The sequence below is a fragment of the Dermacentor albipictus genome, chromosome 3 (genome assembly GCF_038994185.2).
Source record: "Dermacentor albipictus isolate Rhodes 1998 colony chromosome 3, USDA_Dalb.pri_finalv2, whole genome shotgun sequence".
NCBI classification, from domain to species: Eukaryota; Metazoa; Arthropoda; class Arachnida; order Ixodida; family Ixodidae; genus Dermacentor; species Dermacentor albipictus.
In genome coordinates, this window is record NC_091823.1 from 69,332,388 (window position 1) to 69,354,541 (window position 22,154).

The following is a 22,154-nucleotide window of genomic DNA, read 5'->3' on the forward strand; positions in this document are numbered from 1 at the left end:
GTCATTTCCTCTGTGAAGATCCTGACGCTCTCATTTGGGAATTTTACTCGGCAGTCAAAAAGTGCTTCGACCCTGTCTTTATGCATGACATTCGTGAAGGTGTTGAAAAATATGCTAGGGAACAGGTCCCACATTGGCTAAAGTAGGCTCCTGATTCTCGAACCAAGTCCTTGCAGCACCTTTATGGCGCAGATTGTCCTCGGTGTTCCAGTTGTTGAAAGTGGGATTCTTTCGAATGTGCTAGGTGCCAGGTTTCTAAGTCATCTGACTAACATTTGTGGGAAACAGGTGACTCTCTTAGCTGCTGCAAGACAATGGGTGCAGGAGGTACTTCAGCTATCATCGTGGCATTTGTCTTGGACTTGACCTTTCTGGGAGTATTCTCGCGTAGAAGTGCGTGCTCCGGGGGCGGGTTTTTCAGCCTGCGGTTAGCTCGATCGTCCGAGGCGATGTCTTCACGTTGTGGGCTTTGTCACGGCTTGACGGGAGTGCCCATTACATGAACGGTGAGGCACCTGCACCAGATCTCACGTTGTAGTATTGTGAGCGACCATAGTGGCACAATGCAAGTCGTGAAGCTATGGGCACGTGATACTGTGCCCAGCAAAACAAGTAACACTCAGCACAAGGATAGCGGTGAGCACACTCGTATATTGTTGAAATCTGATCAGCGGGTCAAGCACATTGGCTTTTATATATGACTCGTCAAAGGTTTCAGTGTAATCGCTGGTACTCGCATATCCTCCAGAAATTGCAACTCTATTTGCATTGCGCATACAGTCTGATAACAAGGTTTGGCAACAGAAAGAATCTGCTACAGTTATCATGAATGTTCTGATACATGCAGGTGGCATATTGCGTCAAGTGATAACGCTTAACCTTTGTTAGCCACTGAAAAGTGGCAATAGGGGGAAAAAAAGAAGTACATGTGCCAATATTACCTTTGCATGCCTCATACCTTCGGCAGTGCTGCAAACGACTTGTGAGATGGATGATAGATCCTTGTCTATTTTTCTTGCTAAAAAATCAGGTGCACGTTAGATTTTTACTTTGTTTAACCCTTTGAGAGTCAATGACATAAACATACGACGCCGCGAACAGGTCCAAAAATGGTCGATGCCATATATTTACGGCGCCATCTGTACATTTAAAAAGCGCGCCAATTTCCTAAGTTTTTCTTTTCTGTCATGCGCAGCCACTATGTGGGAATACGGGAAATTTTTTTTCACCTGCCTCCCTCTCTTGGTTTTCGTTGCATGGCTTGTTTTAGAGCTAGTTTGCTCCTGCGCGTCTATATACTACCGCTCGCGCATTGGCGCGCACACGGGCAGGCGGCGTTTCGGGTTTTGTTCCGCTGGCGGTTTCGGCTTCTTGCGCTTGCAAAACTGATGGCTATCTCGTTACTAATCGCTCAAAGGGCAACCGCCCCTTTCTCGCTCGTTTAGTGCTCGCAGCGGTGCGCATAGGAAGGATGCCGCCGTGCATGCGTTTCCGTTGCTTCTTTTTTTTTTTTTGACACTCGCGAAAACTAATTGCCTTTGATTGGCAATAAGATGAAGATTAGCGGAAGTTTGTCACATGTGCTTCTTTGATGGGCACACAACCACACAGTTTTCTTGAGTGTGCGCACCTACACAGTTCGATTATGCTGTGGATGTACATATTAGTGTAAGAGCAGGAACATTTTAGTCTTGCAAAATATTCTCGTGTGCACATTTTCAAGGCCTTGAACTATGTGTATAAAAAAGCATTAAATTTTTAATTCTTATAAGTTTATTTCATTCTGTATTGTTGTTATTCATGAATTAAGAGTACATATATACCAACGCAAAATATTTTTTTCTCACTTTACGGTCACCCTAGAAAAATTGCGGTACATTTTTTTCGAAATAAGTCCCTAAGAAGAATTGGAATCAGCAATAAAAAAAAAAATGACCCTAGGTGGTCGCATATGGCGAAAAAAAATCAACCCTCAAAGGGTTAAGAGCTTTAATGCTGTTTCTACTTTACATTTATATTTTAGACACATTGAAAGTGGGTGTGCATTTGATTCTGAGGGGTGTTAGGATCGGGCAAATACTGCCAAATAAGTCGGTGGTGTGTTTGGGCATATTTTTCTGCATTTTGTTTAATTCGACCTCCAAATTATTAAATCAGTTTCGACAGGCTCATCATGGTCGAATTAACGGAAGTTGGCTGTGCTGTTATAAGAATGCATGCAATAGCTGGCTGGCTCGAACTTCACAGGCTTTAGCAAATGACACTTTTTGAGCAGACGACAGCTCCCACTTTGGCGGGTAGTGGCGGGCGGAATAACACTCTGAAAGAAGTCAGCACAATACTGTTGTCCCACATGCCCGCAGCCTTCCTCATTTGCCAAGTTATGGTGGAACAGATTATTGGCACAGGAAGAGAGTTCTTCGGAGCTTTGCAAGGCAGATGTAGACCATCTGGTGTGTCCTCCGTTGTACACTATATTTACAATAATCATAGTAGTTCAAGGTGGTAGCACCCAATAAATTCCTTGTAAGCATCTGTTTTACTTTTATTACAGGGCTATCTGATTTATTGTCTTCTGAGATGTGGGTTATTGTCCGCTTTCAGCGCTGTGACAAAAGTGCCCTGGCCTCATACCTGCCGCCCAAGCACGAGTATGTTGTCAGAGTAAGGCTATCAGACGAGCAAGTGTCACTGTATCGGCACTTTCTGGAGCACCTCGCACAAGGTCCCGGCCAACAACGACGTGGCAGCATGTCACTCTTCACCGACTTTTATGTGCTGCAGAACATCAGTACACACCCACTGCTGCTCGAGCTGAGCGATGACAGGGTTGCAACCAGGGAATTTCTCAAGGATGATGAGGATGATGAAGAGGTAGGAAATTGGGTTACCTATCACTGCATAATGTTTAAAGCTTATTCCAGTGTGTACTGTATGTTGTAACAGAGCCCTGAAAATGGGGCAGATATTAGAAGGTACTCACGACTTAGGTGGTCTGATGAGGCTAAGAAATTCATGGCTACAGGGTGGGCGCAGTTGGCTTCAAGAGTCACACTTTGGTTCTGCAAGTAAAGTATACGTGGCTGGTTACTGTGGTGACTGTGATGACGTGCCTATAGTAACCATGGTCAGTTCATGTTGGTATCAACTGATGCTTTTGGCACAGTTGACAGATAATGTGAACAGAGAGTGCAGAGTGTCTGTGGACAGCCATGGTATCTCGGTTCTCTATGCCTTTCCCAGACCCCTCCAATTATTCAGGCAACTGTAGAATTATTGGAAACTTGCCCATGGAAGATGTGTTTGTCCTGAAGCACATACAGTTCAGTTGGCCATGAAACACATGGTCCTAATGATGAGATACAGGTGAATCAGCATGATCTGAGGCTGGTCTGTATACTGTACATTATCATCACCACCACTGCTACTGCCACCTGCAAGCACCCTATACCCAACACTTGATTAATCTGGTCACTTCATCTCATCCTCTTTCTCTACTGAATCTGATTCATTCGATTACTGTGATAAATATTTAACTCCTTTTAATTCTCTAGTCCATGCTGCTCTCTTTGTGTCCTTTAAGGGGGCCCTGGAAAGGGAAAAATTAACGTCCACCCTAATGGTAGCACAAAACTGCGGAGAAAACTCGTACGGGTTTCTCAGAAACAAAGAGAGAAAAATTCATCCTGGTCCAGGATTCGAACCCCGGCACCAACGTCTTTCTGGAGCAGTCACTCTACCATCTGAGCTAACCAGGAGGCTAGCCGATCGCAGAGCGAGAGCTAATTAATCGACAACATGAAGTGCTGGGACACTGAATATGGCTAATCACTTCTATGGAAGCCCGCAAGTTAGAACAATATACACGAAAGGGAGAAATTGACATCCACCCTAATTGTAGCACGAAACTACAAAGAAGACCCATACAAGCTTCTCAAAAAGAAAGCTTCACAGTTGAAAAATTCCTCCTGGTCCAGGTTTTGAAGCCAGGACCAACGGCCGGGAACACAGGTGAAGAAGAAGTTTGTAGCACGACTTGCTTTCTTTTGAAAGCGCGTTCTTAGGAGACAGACCAATGCAAGATCTCCTGCTGCAGTGGCGTCACACATGATGTAAAGCAAATGAAATGTGTACCTAAGGTTCACGTATGATGAGAGCTGTCTACAAATTCCAAACGAAGCCATAGGTGGCTTGAGTGAAGCCCATTTCCAGTTTTCTGCCTGGGGTTTCCCGCTATTGCTGAAAAAGTTTCCACAAAATACTTTTTTCTTTGATTTTGCTTATTCTAAATATGTTTTGCAAATTTAAATGGAAAGTAAAAAATTTTGGGGCATTTATATGTGCTATCATTAAAGGTTTAAGAGCTCTAATTTGCACTGTCCATATAGCAGTCCTTTCATCTAAAGTAACACAGTCCAAGCAGAGGCATGGACTACAATGAAAGAAGCAGCGGAACAAGCACATCTGTGAGTCCAGCCCCTGTCCCTTTGCTTCTTTCATTCTAGTTCGTGTCACTCTGCTGATGAAACTACCCAACTCGCTGAAATGTCAGTTCTGCATCTGACCTTTCTCTTAAGTACCACTGTCATTCATTGTGTTGCCAATTTGCCATTTTAACCGGGCTATCTCTTCACCCTCACCACATGCGACCGTGATATGTAACAAGATGCTTGCCTGCACAGCTTCATCATGTATTTAGACAGTGAAGGAAGATCGAGGAAAAAAGCATCATGATGATTTTTGGTGAGGGGGTGGAGGCATGTGTCGAACCTCTTGTCACATCAGGTTACATGAAGTCTGTGATGAAGACTCCTTATTGTGATAAACGCTTTTATCATTATACACATATTTGCCCCTCATGTTAAATTGGCTAGCAAGTATAAACCAGTGTTGTTTTTCTTTTTTTCTTTTAGAGCGACAGTGCCATTCCTTTCATTGACGAAGTTACACTCTCAGAAAAAAGCACCTCAGATGCGACTGACGAGGATGTTGCCGTATGCTTGGATGATGGCAAGCCTGCAGCGGTATCGAAAGAGGGGTGCGTTGGCCTTTGCCATTCCTATATTATTGCTTGGCTATGTAGACCACACCCTTAGCATGAGCATTTAAGTGCTGCTATGCCAGGGTGAACAAAGCCTTGATTTTTGTAAATTTTTGCTTCCATTACAGGAATATGAATAGAGAAGCACTGGGGCAAATGTAAGAGTCTTTTTCAATGAATAATGTGATTGCAGTGACGTTAAGATCCACCATCACTAAAAAAAATGGAGCAGACTAGTTTGAGATGGTGGTGATTAGATCATGCTGTTTTAAATTGCAAAGATGGTGCCTTCATTGAAAGACAATGAGGAAATAGTTCCATGTACCATTTAAGGATCAGCAATGAAACAGCTTTTGGTGCAGGAGCATTATATAGGCACCTTCTTTGCTTCGGTGTGTCCTGTCGTTCTGAAATCCTGATAGACACTCTCTGGGTGGTCTGCTGGGTTGCATTAGTGTTCGTATGGTGTCATGGTGTGAACTACCAAACGTAATGTGCAAAGTATGACTGTGTAAATACTCGAATATTCGATTTCGAGTCAAATAGTAAACATTCTAATAATTCGATTCGTGAATTCAATATCTAATATTCGATTTCTCAAATACTGATACCTTCAGTGAAAGACCCGGCAGTGGTCAGTGCCCTGATGTGCACAGTGTTGCATAGCATGCTATCTTTATCAGTACTAGGTTCGACCAAGGTGACCAGACCGATCAAAACGATTAACGCTACACGAACGGAGGGAACAACAAAAGTAGCACATGTGGAAAGCATGGAAGCATGTGCATAGATTGGGCTGATTAGCCTTCGGAAGACACGCTGATCGCATCGAGTGTGCAAGTTCGATGTTCATACACGAAGATTCGTGCAGTCAAGAGCTGTCTGTCCGCATGTGAGCACACAGACGAACTTGGCACGCTTGCTCGTGGTAGTTGCCAGCTGGTTGACCGTGGACTCAAACACCGCTTCAACGGCCAGCAATCAAGCCCATACATGTCATCTCACATATTAATGACAAGCTTTCCGTGACGGTTTGCAGCTCATTATTGCATCCGCCGGCGGTGAATTTTCGTCATGGCCACACCATTGGCAACTCTGTCTAGCCTGTTAGGCCTAATCGGAGCTGCGTCGTCGGGTGTCAGCGGCTGAACCTTTGGTTTGTGATTCAACGTGGATCTGTTCACAGCGGTCGCACGACCCTCATAAAGCTGACAAACTGCCTCACCAAAAAATGCCAGTGCACAGGATGACCGTTGCATGTCCTCGGCTGCCATCCTTGCAAAATACTGCATGGTGACCCCTTGTTCCGAATGCCGTTTGTAGGCACACAAGTCTCTTTTCGTAGCTTTGAGCAACCCATTCCTTGTATTTACATTGTGGGCTCAAAAATATGATCTGACAACATGCTAAGATCTGGCTGCAGTGGCATTTACACAGACGGCAGATGGATGCGGACGAAGTGAAAAGGGGGGGGGGGAAGGGGGCACGTAGCACGAACTTCTTGTGGGCCTTCTGATTTGAGAACTCTTCACTGTTGGCACCAATGGCCATGCGGAGCGGTGCCGAGTGATGTGATGTGCATTCCCCGCTTTTGTCTGTCATGCAGATTGGCATTTACGAGTTGACGATAACCCACAGAAACCACCTGCCATAAAGATTAAAATAACCTTCTGTTTTCGAGAAGAAAGCTGGAATGCAATACTTCCTAAGCAATAGAAGACTGTCATTAAGCACAGTATGGCCCACTATTAAACTGAAAACCACATTGATATTTAGGATAACTTTGATAATTTTCCAGCTTCAGAAAAAAAGAAGCACTTAATTCTATTTGACAGACATCTTATTGTTAAAAAAATATTTTCCAGACCTTCGTATCTGAATTGTGTTGTTATTGATGCTCACATAGCAATTTAGCGTTCCCTTTAATAATAGTGGAGCATACTATACATCTTGATTCATAGGTACCTAAGTTACCGATAGCTAGCAAGATTCTTTTAAGAAATGTGATTAGCTTCCTGAACATGTGCAGCATTGTGCTTTTACACAAGATTTGGAAGCACAAATGTTTGTGTTAATTATTTGATATTCGATTCAATATTCAACTTTTTTTTTTAGTAGATTCAATATTCAAATTGAAATCTACTATTTGGTATTCGCACACTCCTAGTGCAAAGGGTCTTGGCCTGAAATGAGCTTAATGTGGCAGGCCAAAACTGCTCACACACCAGTGTCTGGTTTTGACTGATTTGCCCAATATTTTTACTGGTGGATAGTCAGTTTTTTATGGTTATTTAAAAAAAAAAGCTGAACTATAGTGTGTGCTGGAAGATAATCTTAAACCCGCTTAGGTAATCCACAGTCTGAAGTTTAGGTACGTGACATGCACAAACTGATTTTTTGCTCAGTGCCCTCTCCTCATTTTCATTTGTTTGAATGCACAGGCACGAAAAAGATGACATTAATGGTGAAAGTGGGGATGTCAAGTCCACATCAATGTACCACACAAGGAGCCGAGGTTTGTTTACTGTTTGTCTTTTATACTGCTGAACCTTACTAGTAAGTGTGGCAGCTTCTTAGTTTATATGCTCATCATGGAGAATACTAAATATAACCTGCTGAGTGTACCTCATTTGTTTGCCAGTTTGTGCATTCCCAGATTACGCAATTTCTGGGCAACCAGTTCAAAACATAATAGCCCAAGTAGGAAGTATTGTTTCACAATCAACAGCAAATATGTTCACATAGAAGGGGGCTCAGCCTTGACACTTCCAGCATGAAAGTGGGCATGAAGCAGCGCTAAATAGTTGCTGATAATTGTCCGCAGCACCTCATATCAGTAAGTAAATAAATAAATAAATAAAAAGTTTGATTTCCACCAGTGACGGTACATGGGTAAAAAGGGTGACCGGAAATAAAGCTGTTTTGCTGCTGCTTGAAAGACTATTGCTGCATATTTTCTGGTACAGTGCATTCGTTATAGGCCCAGATATTGCATTATTTTTTTATTTCCTTTGTTAGGATTGTAATTTGTCATGCATGTCTGGATTATGCAACAGGAAATACAGTATCTTCTGCAGAATTGTGAATGCTAGTAATAAGAGTCCTATATGGCATCTGAAGCATACCATGCAATCCCTTTGTAAACTGCTGAAAAGCAGTGATCACCAGTTACACTAACAATTAGTTCATTCCTGGCAAGAACCTCAGGCGGGATGATATGCATTTGCTGTACAGCTTTGAAGAAGCCCTGCTAAGACATTTGGTGAATGACATGCTCACTAATGCCATCCTGTCACGTTTTTTGGCAAGTGCCAGCGTGATTACAGCCTTTTTGAAAAGAAACACACTAGCCGCATTTGGAATTATGTCACAAGTTCATGGAGTCATCTTAGCTGTGTCTCCATGAAGAAGAGTATTCAGAATCTTGTGAAATGCAGATTGGAAATTAATTTTGTGATTTTGAACAGGTGATGTGGAAAATCGGCCACCCACACCACAAGGGCCCAAAAAGAAGCAATGGTGGGATGAATATGTCTCTGAAGACGACATTGAGAAGCTGCAGATCAGTGGTAAAATGAGCTTGCTCTACAACATCCTCCAGGAATGTGATGCTATTGGTGACAAAGTGTAAGCCACTTCATATCTTTCAGTCTCACGCATGAGGCAATACTGGGTTACCAGCCTGCCTCATGCAAGCGGGGGAGGGGAAGGCAATTGTGCCATTTGCACCGTTTTGCCATATACAGTATAACCTTGTTAATTCGACCCTCATTAATGAGAAAAAACGAATAATTCGGACTCGTCCTCTAGTCTTGTCAGGCGTATGCATATTTAATGCAATAAAATTCTTGTTAATTCGGACATATTTGGGCACACGTCGGTTAATTCGGACAACCCTTGGAGCTGAGCGAGCGCAGGGCACTGCAAACATGCGATGCAAACGAGCAAAAATGGCATTAGCAACCAATTGAAACGAAGTGGCGGAGTGGACATCGCTATAGTCATCAGTTAAAATCATACATGAAGGACAGCAAGGCCGAAACGCTTTGTTCCTATTTGTGCCTTTCAAGCCTTTGTTCTTGCGTTTACCACCGCACATAACACTGCATTGGCCACACGCCTTCATGACTGCGTAGTCACTGTTACTGAATGGCAAACATTAGTTTTGTTTTGACTCGGTACGCACATCGGCCGCGTGCCTTTAGAACTACCTACTCTCCATCCATGATTGCGCAAATAGCAATCGCAGTTTTGTCTGCAGTTGTTGCAGCAAAGGATATTTTAGTTCTGGCCTGGCGTATGCGTCGTCTGCAGGCCTTCAGAGCAAGGTCGATGTCCATGATCACATCGATAGTGGCCGCAGTTTCGTCCACAGTGATTGTGGCAAACAGTTTCATTTTTATTCGGTGCAAAGCTGTCCAGGATGAAAAGCACCGGCTACTTCATGATGGACAGATGATCTGTTGGCGACCAACTCACTGGCGAAAATGTCAACGGGATGTGCGCGTAGTAGTGAAAAGCGCCTTTCAGATTAAGGTGTGCACCGCGTCTGTGCTGCGAAGGAAGTAACAAGGCCTGCGCCGCTCCCAGCGCTAATCATTCATAAGATGATGGGAATTTCAGCTTCTGCACTGCTTTTGTGCAAAATTGAAATGGGGTTTGCTGGTTCATTCAGTAAATAAAAACGTGTTGATGCAGTAATCATTTGTTTATTGTTTGTTGTTTTCTTGATACCCTCGGTAATTCGACATTCGGTTAATTCTGACATTTTGTTTGGTCCCGTAAAATCCGAATTATTGAGGTTTTACCGTAATTTTATTTGCCTGTGCCTGGCTGCGCCCACTCAAGTGCCATTTGTGCCAACTGCATCACAGTGCGTTTTTTTAGCCTGTTTACAGGGCAGTGGAACATTTTCACTAGCAGTGTGCGAATACAGTGCAGTCCACTTTAGCGGTACCACATATAATGATATATTGGTTATAATGATGAGTCAACTTAAAGAGTGTCAACTTATACATTAGGGCTATGAGAAAAAAAATACATATACAGGGTGTCCCAGCTAACTTTAGCCAAAGTTTAAAAATATGCAAATGCCATGTAGCTGCACAAAACCAAGGTAATATTACATTGTTTGCCATTGCTTGGAGATACATAAATTATGGGTTTGTAAATTCTGCTACAGTCAAACCCACTTATAGCGATACTGTTACTAACTATATATTGGTTATAACAATGAAAAGCTGCTGCATCGTCAACTTTTGCATGTTTTCTATATAGAAATAACCCACTTACTACAATGTCCCCATGCTGCATTGTCAGTTGTAAGTCTGGCTGCTGGGTGTCTGTGCCGAAAGTTAATGGAATGCGAAATCCTTGAAAAAAAAAAAAAAGGAGAAACTGAAATGCAAGCCGCTGCACAATCGCCTGCCACCCTTACTGCCGCCACGCGTTTCTCTCCATGAGAGATGCACGCCAGCCTTGTGCGCATCTCTGCCATCGCCCTTCCACCCCTCCGAACACAAATGGGCTGCGCCCATAGCTCTGCGTTATGCCACCCTCTGAAACACGAACGGACCGCCCCAACTGCGCTGACAATGCTGCCAGCGCTGCTCCCAGATTGCTCACTGGGCCCTCATTCTGCACAATTAGCTAACGTACTAAGTCGCTCTTGCTTGTCTTTGATTGTTGCGTCGAAGTCGTTCCTGGCTGCGTAGTTTCTCAGCCTCGTTTGACTCACCGCCAAAACAGAACATGGCTGATCTGCTCGCTGATCATTGGCAATGCACGGCGTTGCCAGTGGAAAGAAAGCGCACTGCTATAGATTTGCAAAAAAGTGCTTGTAACCAATGAGGCGATTGTTGCGAACGTGCTTGCATTGAATAGCGACAGTGATGGCCACGACAGCAGCGCTGACGCGTTAGGGCAGGTTGCCCTAATGTTGTTTCCGCGGGAGGTCCTGTATTTGTTACAGTCCCTCATGGGCTTGTTTTCGTGAGGCACTTTCCACTTCACTACTTGGAGGACCTGGATGCCCTGAAGAAGGATGTCAGCAAGCTTTGCGTAAAGCAAGCAAGGCTGAAGGACATGCGATTTTCTCGTGCGAGCCAGTGAGAAGTACGTGGCGAGATGCTTGTGGCGATCTCATCCCAGCGTTTCTTCTGGATTTCCCAAGCCGAGATGCTGCCGCGGCAACTTTCCCACATTTTTTAAAAGGCGCTTTTTGGGACCACCAGAGTGATGCCTCGGTGTAGCTCATATGTCACTTGCCACCCGTGTCCCCTGTTTGCAGCTGTTATAGCACTGCCATTCTTGAACGCCGACAGCAGTGGCTTGTTAACAGCACGCGATTGCAGCGTCCAGGAACCAGAGTTAAACAATTAAACGAGTCAGTACAATTAGAAGCCGGATGGAAGATTGTGGTGGGGACAACTAGCCTCCCCTCTATTATAGTTTTCATGGAACAGCTACGCCATCCCCTGTTTTGGTTTGTTCTTTTCATGCAACCCGGTTATAACGATTATCAGTTATAACAATGGAATTTTTGTGGCACTTGAATATTGTTATAAGTGGGTTCTACTGTATTTATATAATATGCTTGGAAAAAGAAACATAGCTGAAGACAGGCTTAAACAAGAGTGCACAAGACATTGCGCTGTCTTGTTGTTGTTTGGTCCCATTTTTAGCACTGTTCATTATTCCAGGTCATGTACCAACTAGGTCATCAACATACGTCACATGAATGCATCAATCTATAAGTGAAATGTTAGTATTTTTTTAATATCAGCATTTTTAAAAATAGCGTACGGATGATAGCATAATTTGATGCAAAGTGGCTGCACGCACGCACGCGCGCGCGCGCGCACACACACACACACACACACACACACACACACACACACACACACACACACACACACACACACACACACACACACACACACACACAGTTGAAACTTGATTTAATGAAATTGTGACCACGCTCGGATTATTTCATTACATTGGAAAGTTTGTAAAATCAAGAAAGAAATTTTGTGATCCTCCGAAATGTAAAATTGTAACATAGCGACGCGCAAAAGCTACTGCGGCCATCCAGCCATCTGTTGCTGCATAAACTATAAAATAATGAACGCAACCACTGCCACCCCTACTGAGGTGGTGCTGAGTCCACTGTCCTGTGCATGGGCACGGCGTGCAGCCTCTTTAAAAGAAATCTAGGGCTGCAACTAGGGCACCTAGATGTTCTAACGCTATAGCTTTAGAATGCATGCTCGAATAAAAACCTTTATATGTCAAAATTAGAAAGAAATCACTGCTTCTTTTACTAATTTATTTCAGGAAATACTTCGTTGAATTGAGTATGGCCAAGTTAGTTTCATTAATTAGGGTTGTTGACAACATGGAACCATATGGGTACCTGCCGCGGAATGAAAGTTTCTTCGTTAGATTGGGCACTTCGTAAAATCGTGTTTTGTTAGATCGAGTTTTAGCTGTATACACACAGGCACGCACGCAAGCATATATATATATATAGACATGCACGCGCGCGCGCGCGCACACACACACACACACACACACACACACACACACACACACACACACACACGTACGCACGCACACACACACACACACACACACACACACACACACACACACACACACACACACACACACGTAGTTGGAGGGGTATCATGGATTTCAAAGTATTTTTCGCATTTGGGCTGTTGTGGCTCAGTAAAAGCTCTGGAAAATTGCTCAGTTTAGTCTTTGGCTCCTTTAGAATACAGTCGAACCTCAATATAACAAAGGTGTGCTTGCAGCGAAAAACTTTGCTAAAACACAAATTTCGTTAATTCAAGGTTTCAAAGTATTAGCAGTAAAAATAATTTCACAAATTCCCAGAACGCTCTTGGTGGATACTGTCTTGTCAGTAATCACTTATAAACAAATCGCAAGAAGGTCGGGCCACAATAGTTGTGGTTATGAGCCCCAGTGCACACGGTGCAGGTAGTGTCGAGAGCAATGCAGCGGGGTGGCTGACAGTGCCTGAGATTAGCATGTTGCATTGCGCCGCGCCGTAAATCTTGGACGCCATAGCTGATCATACCTAATGCCCTCAGCTGTCATCAGATGACACTCTCAAATTAACAACAAAAGTGCAAAAAGATACAGATATCGTACTTAAAAAGAAGAAGAAGAAGAAATGTAGCAGCTTCGCCAGAAATGTGTGATGGCAATAGCAGAGACAACTACACGAAAGTAAGGTTCGTAGTTTAATCGGTGTCATGCATGCTGAGCCAAAGATCTCTCTTGATGACCAAGTACTGCTTGATCGCGCTATCGTGCGCTTGCTACTTCCCTACCCACCTTGCGCTGAAGGAATTGTCAGTTTTTCTCCGAGCGTTCCAAGCTGCTGGGCCTACCATGGCCTTCACAAGTTGTTACGTGACAAATGGCGCAGCACTGTTTCCTGCGACAGCATTTCAACAGCATTTCTCCCGCTGGAACTTTTCATGCGGAAGGACGCTTGCAAATAACTTTTTCCTCGGATTACATTTTTATAGCTTTTTGCTACGTTTACCAGGCATACAGGCTCCAAGTATACGGTTGAAGTGGTCAAAAACATCATTAAATTGAAACAGTATCACGAAATTACTTTGTTAAATTGCGAAAAAAATACACAGTTTTCAATGGAACTAAGACTGGAAAATAAAGATAGTGCGTTACATCGCAAATTTAATTAAATAGATGTTCGTGGTATCTGGTCTGGCTGTACAATGTAGTCCATCTTTATGGATAAATATTTAACTAGGCCTGTAATGTATATATATATATTTCTTTGAATGTCGAAATCCATGGCATCACGGCGAGCTTGTGCGGAAACTTCAAGGTGGTATTGGTACCCACTTTATTTTTGTTGCTTATTTTCTGACCTTTCAAGTCTCTTCTTGCAGTAAGAGTAGCTTTTTTGGTATTGTGGAAGTGTAACTTGCTGGCACAGGTCAAATTATTTTTCTTTTTAGTGTCTGTAAGCACGCAGACAAATGTGGTATGTGTGCTCACGATAGTTGCCGACTGGCCGCTCGCGGACCCGAACACCTCTTCACTGGCTATCAGTAACCTTTACGCATGATCTCGCAACCGATCACTGATGATCTACCGGTATAAACATATTAACAAGCTTTCTGCAACGGCTTGCAGCCGTTATCACATCAGCCGGCCACGAATTTTCCTCACAGCCACACTGTCTAGCTCATTAGGCTTAATCAGAGCTACGTCGTCGGGTGTCGGTGACTAGAGCTATGGTTTGATGCCGAATCAGTGCAAATGTATTCCCAGTAGTCGCACAACACTTGCAAAGTTGACAAATTGCCTTACCAATGAAAGCGAGTGTACTGGATGATTGTTGTTCATGGCTGCCATCTTTGCAAAACACAGTATGGCAGTTCCTTGTTCTGAACGGCATTCATGGGCGCATATCAGTCTCTTCTAGCAGCTTTAAGCGACCCGCCACAAGACTAGCTTTGGAGTTACATGGCAGGTTCAAAAATGCCATGTGATTAGTAGGCTGACTGTCCGGCTGTAGAGACATTTTGCTTGGGCAGCAGATGGACACAGACAGAAAGGAAGAGGGGCAATGCACGAACTTGCCGTAGGCCTCCTGATTTGAGAACCTATGATGGGCAGCAAATGATGCTGAACCCGACAGTGAAAAGGCACCCGCTCTTTATGGTCGACACCGACGGTAGACGAGCTGTGCTGTGCTGTTGACCATGTGGAGCATTGCCGAGTCGCATCATGCATGGCCCTTACTGTTGTCTCTCGTGCAGATTGGCCTTAAACAGCTGACGATAACACACAGAAACCACCTGCCATAAAGATGAAAAAACTCTTCTGTTTTATGGAAGAAAACTGGAAAGAAACACTTTCCAAGCAATACAAGAGTGTTAATAAGCACAGTATGGCCTGCTATTAAACAGAATATTTTGTTGGTATGCAGGGAAACATAACTTCGCTATTTATTCATATTCAGAGGGAAAAAAAGCAGTTTATTCTATTTAAAAGACATTCTAACAATAAAAACATTTTCCAGACTTTATACACAAACTGAGTTCTTATCACTGCTTGCGTACTATACTATTCAAGTGTTTCCTTTGATAAAAGGGTAGAGCATATTATACATCTCGATTCCTAGGTGCCTTAGATGCTGATAACTAGCAAGATTCTTGTTATGAAGTGTGAGTAGACTCGAGCATGTGTAGTGCTTTGTTTTATGACATAAAATTTGTAAGCATAAAACTTTGTGTTAGATGTTCTGATATTCAGCTCAATATTCAGCTTTATATTTTTCTTGATTTGATTGGAAAACTACCAATTGGCATTTGCACACCCCTACTAATTATGCTTTCCTCATTGGATGGATTAGCCAGAAGTCAATGCTTTGGTGCTCTTTTGTGTCCATATTATTGCAAGATGTGGGGCTTCACCCGCCATGGTTGCTTAGTGGCTATGGTGTTGGGCTACTAAGCACAAGGTCGCGGTATCGAATCCTGGCCACGGCGGCCGCATTTCGATGGGAGCGAAATGCAAAAACATCTGTGGTACTTAGATTGAGGTGCACGTTAAAGTACCCCAGGTGGTCCAAATTTCCAGAGTCCCTCACTATTGCATGCCTCATAATCAGATCGTGGTTTTGGCAAGTAAAACCCCATAATTTTTTTAAGATGTGGGGCTGCAGGTAATGAATGTGCTGATAGCAGGAAAGCATCGCTGTTGTCACTTTTTGGTGTTAGCAGCAGTGACTTAGTAGACAGCTGCTGATTGTAGTGAGTTTATATGAGTGGCCAGCTTCCTAAGGAAACGGGTAATGTCTGTTTACCAAGTAACCTAGCACTGAAGAGCAAGACTAGAGTGACACTCTCACTATCAATGTGATTACAGAATACAGCACCACATATTGTGGTAATGTCGTTTTAGTTGCCACTCACTTGTGCTAATCTTCATTCTCAATAACTGTAGCAGTGTAGCCTGGCTTAGAGCTTTTTGTAGTGCTTGCCTTTAAAAGTTACAAATTTACTGTGAATGATTTAATTTGTGGCATCAGTGAGTGATGGAGCTCTCCTCCTCCTCCTTGCAAAGTTTACTGTTCAGCCAGAGCCTGCTGACCCTGGACTTGGTGGAAAGGTTGCTTGAGCAATGTCATGGGCGGACGGCAACAGGTGACACTGAGACAGTCGACAAAGACCCCAAGGACCAATTGCAAGACTGCCACAACACGTGGGTACCAGGCATTGACTATTTCCGCTTGGATGGTGCGACATCGGTGGATGTGCGCTCACGGTGGATCAGCATGTTCAATGATGAAAACAACCATCGCGGTCGCCTGTTCCTTGTCTCAACAAGGGCAGGCTCGCTGGGCACTAACCTTGTGGGTGCGAACCGTGTGGTACTGATGGATGCCTCGTGGAACCCCACACATGATGTGCAGGCTATCTTCCGCGTGTATCGGTTTGGCCAGAAGAAGCCAGTTTTCATCTATCGCCTGCTTGCACAGGTGAGTGTGTGTTGCTTTTGGAATGTTATTGAACAATTCATTGAGTTGTCTGCTGAAAGACTTTTAACGATCAAAATGTCTGTGGGGAGATAAACTGGCATCAACTCCTACTTGATTAACTTAAATCATAGGCCCTTTACAGGACATGTAAGTTTGGCTTTGGTGTTATAGAATTTTGCCCAATTAATGTTACTTCAGTACCACTTTTGTCACGCTCACCATAGTGGCACAGCGTCTGTGTGAACACAAGGTTATTGATTTATAGTAGTTGAACCTCGATGTAGGAAATTTCAATTTAATGAAAGTCGTAATGTTAAATTCTTTAATTTCCTGATCTTAGTTTTATTAAACATTATTTTTCTTTCTGCAATTTTGCAAAGTAATTTTATTCCGTGGTTTAAATTTAACAATATTCATATGCATCCCATGCATGCAACTGGAGCTCTTGCGACAAGCAGAAGAAAATCGTTGTGCGACTGTGAATTTGTTATTTTAATGCACGCTTTTGCTTGCAAATGTCGTTGGCGAATGGAGAACGAAATGCTGCACTTTTCCATCTTTTGTGCTGGTACACAAACTCTGCTGGGTGTGCCCCACGCAAGCTCACAATCTTGCGGATATGTCCCCGAATGTGTTAGCTGCCAGTGAACACAGAAATGCATGAACTCGAAGTGGATTTACAAGCGCTATTGGTGGCGAGAATAATAATGTGTTGGCTTTGTGGAGCTGCACTATGTTTTTATTGCCAGCAGTGCTATAGAATTTCTGGCTTTACGATTTGCTATATCATTGTTAACAATGAAAATGGCAGCCTGGCAATGCTGCTTCCATTTATACCAAAGATCCGGGGGTTGCCGAACAGGTGGCTATTGCTCTAGCACTAATTGATTCAAGAAGAGTTTTGGTGTTTAGTGACTTGTAATCTGCGATTAAAGCCTTCTCGAGAGGACTTGTTGCGGAACCGGCTAACAGACTGCTGCAGGGTAGGGATATCACTTCGCACACGGTTACTTGGTTCCCGGCGCATATGGGGACAGTGGATGGAGCCCCGTGTAACCTCAACGAGGTGGCGCACTGGGAGGCACGAGGATTAGTGTGCCGTGTACTCCCTGAAGGGGCTGGATCTTCCGCTCCTGAGTACAGGGACCAACTGTTAACCTACAACGAAATCACCAAGCACTATCACTTAGGGCACAGGGCATTCCCCCTGCCACATTCTAAATTAAATAGGCCACAGGCGGTTACATTAAGGTTTCTGTAGACACGAACATACCCTAACCCGGTCATCATGAATAAAATTAATCCAGACTGCGGGGTTTCAGTCTATTGTAGTAAGTGTGGGGGTTTGCTCGATTTAGAACACATGCTTTAGCGCTGCTTGGCGTTGGCCGGTGATGGTTCTTGAGGTGAACAGTGGTGGCAGCGGATGCTGCACAGTGAAGTGCTGGCGGACCAACTCAGGGCTGTCCAGAGGGCCCGTGTGACGGCAGAGGGGCTCGGCCTCTCTGTACCGACGTGGGAGTGGCCCGCATCAGTCCCAGACTGATCCCTCAGGAGCTAAATAAAGTTCTTCATACCATACCATGGGCGAGCTGTGATCATTGTAATACATGCGTATGCAACAGTTGGTGGTGGTGGTGGTGGTGATAAACTTTATTGAAAGGGGGAAGGGTAAAGAGGGACGTGGCTGAGCGTTAGGGCTCAAGTAAGGCCCTGGGCCTGCTTGGCCTTTTCCGCCCAGTCCACCAGTGCCAATTGTCGGTCGACGTCCCCGGAACTGAGCCAGGCTGTCCAGTCAGTCTCGCTGCTGACGGGGGGATGAGAGAACGGGAGCGAGGTGCATTCCCACATTATGTGTGTGAGTGTTCCTGTTTCTGAACAGAGCCTACATTTGTCGCTTTCCCTGCCCCCTGTGATTTTGTTAATGTATTTTGGGTGTGGGTATGTATTTGTCTGAAGTCGCCGAAACGCGACCGCTTGCGTTTTGTCGAGTTGCTTGGCCGGTGGTGGGAGCGCGCGACGCCTCAAGCGATACCGATGGGCTATTTCATAATAAGTCTCGCAGGGTTCCTCGTGTGTCTCCTCCTCATTCACGCCGTCCGCATCCGCGGACGAGGCTCGGCGCGCGAGATCTCGAGCCAAACGCAACAGTTAAGAAAGCATGAACTGCACAAAGATTGATTTGATAAACAAAAGACTTTTTCTAATAGCTTGAGCTGTACTTGTCAGCGTCTCTCTTATGCCAACGTACGATCGCTATTGCGCTCACTTATCATGGTTTCTAGCATAGAGCTACATAAACACGATTGTGACTACAGATAAAAAGAATTCTCGTGAAATATGTGTCATGGACTTTTCAGCGAAAATAGGTACCATAGAAATTGTTTATCGATCCCCTTGATCCCACTTCCCCCTTGTTCATTTGCTGTGTAGCATGCTCACTGCACTATTGTCTAGATGGCATGATGTGAAACACTTGTAGTAACTTACACTTTAAAAGTGATCTGAGCAGTTCGTAAGAAGGTTACTTTTTAAATTGATGGTGCCATCTAGAGCTTGGATAGGTCAGGTATGTGACCTTTTACCTTCACGACAGGGGACTATGGAGGAGAAGATCTACAATCGTCAGGTGACTAAACAGGCGTTATCATGCCGTGTGGTGGACAAGCAACAGATTGAGCGTCTCTTCAGTGCAGCTGAGCTTCTTGACCTGTACACATTCAACCCAGTAAGCAAGGACGATCCTCAGCCAACTCCGAAGGTGCCAAGCGTAAGTGCAACTTTTTATTGTTTAAAGAGTCTGCCTTTTGTAAAAGGTGTCATTAGAAAGCCTGACTTGACTGGAAAGCTCGACTTGCTGGAAACTTGGAGAATTTTGACTTTGCTTTACTCTGGTTTTATTACATTAGTCTTATTCTCCCTCCACTGTGCTGCCGTACAGCTTCTGCATACTACGATACACAAATAAGCAAACAAAGAAAAAAGATGAAGTAGAATCTATTTATAATGAATTAGATTATAACAAACTGGTGGATATACTAATTAAGTAATGTAGCTCACCCCTGAAATTTTCTGAAAAACCCGTGCATTTATAATCTGATTTTAATGAAGCAAACATTTGCTCCGAATGGACATAACCAATCTCTATTAGCTCTGAATGAAAATTGACTTATTTCACTCTGATTAGGCTGAAATATGGTGGCCTGTAATGGTGCTAGTAATTTGCGAACTGAGCCATTCAAAGCTCCCATGAGCTGATGGCGACTTTGCAACGTGCTAAGACTCCTCTCTTGTTTTAGTTGTAAGGAGAAGCAGCTGCTATAATGAAGCAACGTTCGTAATGAAGTAATTTTAACTCGAAATCCAAACTGACAAGGTGTTATTGTAGTCCAAAGTGAAAATTGTACCTAAAGGTGAAAACTTCATATTCAATCAAAGGTCACAAAAGCCGACTTTAAAGCACAAATTCATAATTTATGCTTCTCTTCCTAGAGAATGTAAGAAATGATGGAGGTAACAGGGGGAAGTGAGAGATGATATGTACCCTTTAGCACATATAATGCCACTTATGAGTAAAAGCCCAATCATATGGAAAAGTATCACAGGCTTGGTGAACATGAACATTATTCTTTTATGCATTAAGGTGTTAAACACTGTTTGGTAGGCTTATGCAAGTATAAAATGTTTGGTTTAAAATGAAGGGTGACAGTGCTGAACGATTCCAGTGTGAATAGTTCAAATAGTCATGTGACCTGCAGAAAATCTAGACAGCATCTAGAAGTTGACAAATCTAAAGAAAGATTAAGGGGGAGGAGGTCCCTTATGTGCAAAGATGGAAACAGTTTCGTCTCAAGAAACAGTCTATCTTACAGGGCTGTTAGGATATTTTCTCGCAAAAGCACAAGTAGTTCATATTTTACAATGCCAGCAGTACTGAAAATTCGTTTACGAACTTTTACGCATTGTTGTGTTCAGATTAGTTGAAATTTCATGAGGGTTCAGGTTGCAGGGGTGTTTCACATTTGCCCATTGTGCTCCCCCAATTATATGCTGTATGTTGTTGCAGTGCTGCGAAGTGCAGTCATCGTATACAATCTCAACTTTGCTATGCTAGTAGTTAAGGCTGTGTTGTGCAGTTTTGGCTCGGTGCCTTCTGTTTACACATGAGAACATGACCCATTCTGTTCACAAGCACATAAACTTGGTAGGCACACTAGCTGTAGTTGTCAGCTGGTGAACTGGAGAACCAGATGGTGCTATACAACCCCTGCTCTAGCTCATGCACATGATGACAAGCCCAATCACCATGAGCCACTCATACAATCATACTATTAAGGTAGGGGAAATTCCGGCTTGTTGGTTCATCATCTTTGGGTGGTATAGTGCACACAGAACGACCACAAGAAGAAGGACAAGACAACACATGAAGTGCAGACTACCAATAAAGGTTTATTTTTCCAAAGCGCAATTTTATGTGCTCGTGCGACCAAAGCCACCATGCTTGCACAAATGAGTACCTCCTTAGAAAAACAAGTTCTTTATAGGAAAGTTTAATAGTTGGGCTGCTTATGCACTCTGGACCTAATCTCAAAATATTTTCAGCCTCAATGATTTCTCTTATGAGCTTGTCACGCACGAAGTGTACAACAGTGCATATGCTGGGAAATAGTTCACATCCACAGCATTTACAATTTTACCGTAAATAGTTCAGAGCAAGTTCTGAATTCCATTGTACCCTGGGCTAAAAAAAAAGTTTATGGTTTTTCGATTGATTTCAAATACCTGTACTACTCTATTCCTCATGACCAACTGTTAATTGCAGTGGCAGAATGCATTGACTTGTACGGGAGTGTGCACTTTGAAAGTGTGTCTGGTGCTCCTGCGAACAGCTTTTTAGAACTTTACCAATCTTATCTCAAGACACCTTACATTGTATGGGAAGGCAAACATTTCATTCGAAGAGATGGCATTTGCATTAGATCTTGCATTACCCCCCTTTCTAAGTGAAAAAATTTTTTAGCTAAAATTGACAGAGCTGTGGATGAACGTCTAGTCAGCCTTGAATTAAAAATTTTTGAGATTTCTCAATGACTACCTCATTCTATTTTGCAATCACTCAGAAGCAAACCAGGTGCTCCTAGTATTTTTTTCTCACTTCAGTGAAAGCTTTAGCCCCTCAAGCCTAACGCATGAACTGCCATAAAGAAATGTTGTTAAATTGCTTGACATTGTATTCATTTTTCACTAATTGTCATAGCTGGTGCTATCAGCCATGTTGCAGTAAACCTGTCCTGCCTTTCAACTCTGCACACTCTAAATTAATAAAAAGGGTCATTGCTAACCTCTGCTTTCGGAACACTGTGACTAAATCATGTGAACGTGTATTAGCAGCCAGCTTAGATAACCAGTCTGACCGGCTCTCAGATGCCAGCTATCCTTTGTATGTGCAAACATCATTTGCTGAAGCCTTGTCCAAAAAACTTCGGCATCTGCTCACTGAAGAGCAGCCTCCAGTGGATAAACCAAAGTTAGCTGTTATATAATATTACCATAAGATATCCT

General features: G+C 43.5%; 1 protein-coding gene and 1 long non-coding RNA gene across 9 annotated transcripts in view; one reads left to right on the forward strand and one right to left on the reverse strand.

Moving 5' to 3' along the window:
* LOC135918999 (transcriptional regulator ATRX homolog) overlaps positions 1–22,154 on the forward strand; it is a 145,771-nt gene that overhangs the window by 37,819 nt on the left and 85,798 nt on the right. For 7 of the 8 annotated variants that reach the window (XM_065452736.2, XM_065452737.2, XM_065452733.2 and 4 more), the window contains 7 exons: positions 2,605–2,874; positions 4,914–5,038; positions 5,170–5,199; positions 7,483–7,556; positions 8,509–8,668; positions 16,178–16,592; positions 19,189–19,362. In XM_065452736.2, coding sequence (XP_065308808.1) covers positions 2,605–2,874; positions 4,914–5,038; positions 5,170–5,199; positions 7,483–7,556; positions 8,509–8,668; positions 16,178–16,592; positions 19,189–19,362 — 1,248 coding nt within the window. The remainder of the gene's footprint in view (positions 1–2,604; positions 2,875–4,913; positions 5,039–5,169; positions 5,200–7,482; positions 7,557–8,508; positions 8,669–16,177; positions 16,593–19,188; positions 19,363–22,154) is intronic. The other variant, XM_065452734.2, reaches the window with a different exon arrangement.
* LOC139057410 (uncharacterized) overlaps positions 1–22,154 on the reverse strand; it is a 166,244-nt gene that overhangs the window by 4,254 nt on the left and 139,836 nt on the right. The window lies entirely within an intron of this gene.